At 38.8% G+C, this 2,500-nt stretch overlaps 2 protein-coding genes across 2 annotated transcripts in view; both read right to left on the bottom strand.

Annotated features, from left to right (window-relative positions):
• The window catches only part of LOC125040341 (uncharacterized PE-PGRS family protein PE_PGRS46-like), a 1,178-nt gene extending 127 nt beyond the window's left edge, over positions 1-1,051 (bottom strand). The window contains exons 1-3 of the mRNA XM_047634895.1: positions 1,035-1,051; positions 456-459; positions 1-245 (exon numbers count right to left, since the gene is read on the bottom strand). The exon at positions 1-245 is cut by the window's left edge and continues 127 nt beyond it. Of these exons, the coding sequence (XP_047490851.1) occupies positions 1-245; positions 456-459; positions 1,035-1,051 (266 nt within the window). The remainder of the gene's footprint in view (positions 246-455; positions 460-1,034) is intronic.
• Positions 1,052-2,171: 1,120 nt separating this feature from the next.
• Positions 2,172-2,500, bottom strand: part of LOC125040561 (acanthoscurrin-1-like) — an 813-nt gene continuing 484 nt past the window's right edge. Inside the window, exon 2 of the mRNA XM_047635164.1 lies at positions 2,172-2,500. This exon is cut by the window's right edge and continues 54 nt beyond it. Within this exon, the coding sequence (XP_047491120.1) occupies positions 2,192-2,500 (309 nt within the window). The 3' untranslated portion in view covers positions 2,172-2,191.

The raw sequence follows: 2,500 nt of genomic DNA, 5'->3' as shown, positions 1-2,500 counted from the left end.
CTAGCAGTTGGTGTGTCGCATTCTCCAATGACTCCTCCAGCAGCGCCAGCAGAAGCACTACCACCTACACCGCCAATGGCACTTTCAGGAAGCTCACCGCTGCCAACCAAGACGCCTGGGAGAACACTTCCGCCTCCAACATCGCTGCCGCCGTGGCCTCCTGTACCGCCGAGATCGACTCCCAGCCCGCCATGTCCTCCGGAACCGTATCCTTGTGGGACGACGGGCACCACACACGTCAGGAGCTATTGGGGTAACATATAGATTATCAATACTTTTCTGCGTACGAGGAAAAGAATAAAAAGAATACAAGATACAAAAGATGTCTGTCTATTCACATAGGTAGTCAGATGAATAAAGGAGTGAATGTAAATACAAAGGTAAAGCTTGATCATTATCATACTTCTTTTCAAAATATGTATTCTTCTTTTAGTCTCTTAATGATGATTTCTTACCAAACTATTCAGGGAATTCATAATTATAAAATTCCATTAATCCAGTTGATGGATGACTAAGCGTCTAGTCAGCGTGATGTTTTACTGCTTGTCTCCGTCTCAGTCTACATACTCAAGTGCCAGCTTCCGCAAGGCCCAGAAGGATGCTTGAGTTTATTGTTTCTATGAGGGATATCCCTGATGAAGAATGACATTGCGAATCTACACACACACACACACATAATGTAAATATATACACATACATATATACATATTCATGTGTTTATGGACGTACATACATATGTCTAACTATGAATACTGTACATGCGCATAATAACAAAGCCTGTGCGACACTAAATATAACTAACAAATATGTTATAAAAATCTAAGCTTACTTATCCAAGTGTGTGAAGAAAGAAGTGTTTTTATACACACGCACAAATACGTATAAACATACATATATGTACACACACACACACACACACATGCGTGTGTATGTCTATATGGGTATACACAAACACACACCTATATAATATGTGTTTGTGTTTATGTGCATTCGTATGCATATCAAAGACACAATTCGAGACTCTTGATAAGTACTGCACTATGTTGGCCATCTGGCAATCGATAGTTTTCGTTATTTCAAATTCACTGTTTTAATGGTTTTCAGAATTCTATTTTCATGACAGGCATCACTACTTATACCAAATGCATTTCAACATTCACGGCGGTTTAGGTATGATAAACCATTCTACAAGTTATGCTAGCTTAACCGAAACATGAAGTTAAACACTATTATATTGCAAATGAAATCTTCAGGGCCTGAAAAGGGCTACATTCATGCTAATACAGTATATTCATTGGGCGATGTAAAACTATACGTAAGGAATGATTTGGTCGTGTAACCAGGTTTGTATATATTTCTTTATACATTTATATCACACACATGATATATATGTATACATACATAAATATATATCTGTATATACAATATACGATATATATACTTCATATATACATAATGTATTGTATATAAGCATATATAAATGCATATATATTCATATATATGTATATATGTATGTGTATGTTATTACCCATGTGTAGGGTAATCTATCCCATTATCGAAGCCTTAGTTATTACCAGATTTGTGCAAATCGCAGCGTATTCTGAAAAACAAAGAAATATAATACGTTAACTAACAAGGCTGTCCAATGAGAGAATAATAAAGTTCAGTTCATATGTTTTCACTTTATTTCGAAGAAAATTTCAGGTCTCTTCCCTCGGATCCTATTCTTTCAGCAGCTTCAGAAGGCTTAGGGTATTGGGTTCGATCCACATTCGGCAGGGACAAAACATGTAGGTTCGTGTATATGTATGTATACATGTATACACAAACACACATATACATATATTCATACATATATGTATGTATACGTATACATATATATGTATGTTTATATTAAACAAGAAGAGAAACAATTCCGAATGTTTTCTTCTCTATAAACAAATATACTCCGGAATATTCGGTCTGCAGTGTGTTCATCTTGACAGTTCATATTTGGCAATTGTATTTCAGGTTAAAAATATCTCCATCAGCGTTAAGTTTGGTATAATTCACAGTAACGATATCTATGATAATAGTTCTACAGTGATACGAGTCGTAGCAGCATATGAAAATTGGGAAATTAGAGAAATATCTAATTTCATTGTGACGGAAGGTTTTATTAATTTATTCATTATTAATCAGCACAGCCAAATTAGTGGGGTGCAGCATATTCGCTTACAGGGGGGCTGACATGGGAGACATCACCAGCGCCTCCAGCAACACCAACGTCGAAGCCTCCAACAACACCAACACTTGGTGCACTGTATTCCCCACCAATGACTCCTCCAGCAGCGTCACCAGGGGCACTACCACCTACACCGCCTATGGCACTTTCAGGAAGCACAACCTTCCCGGCCAAGACGCCAGGAAGCACACTGCCGCCTCCAACGCCGCTGCCGCCGTGGCCTCCTGCGCCGCCGAGCTCGACTCCAAGTCCGCCGTCGCCTCTGGAGCCGTATCC

Source organism: Penaeus chinensis, chromosome 29 (genome assembly GCF_019202785.1).
Source record: "Penaeus chinensis breed Huanghai No. 1 chromosome 29, ASM1920278v2, whole genome shotgun sequence".
Lineage (NCBI taxonomy): Eukaryota > Metazoa > Arthropoda > Malacostraca > Decapoda > Penaeidae > Penaeus > Penaeus chinensis.
Note: the sequence above shows the minus strand (reverse complement) of the source record. Positions and strands in the feature narration are given on the sequence as shown.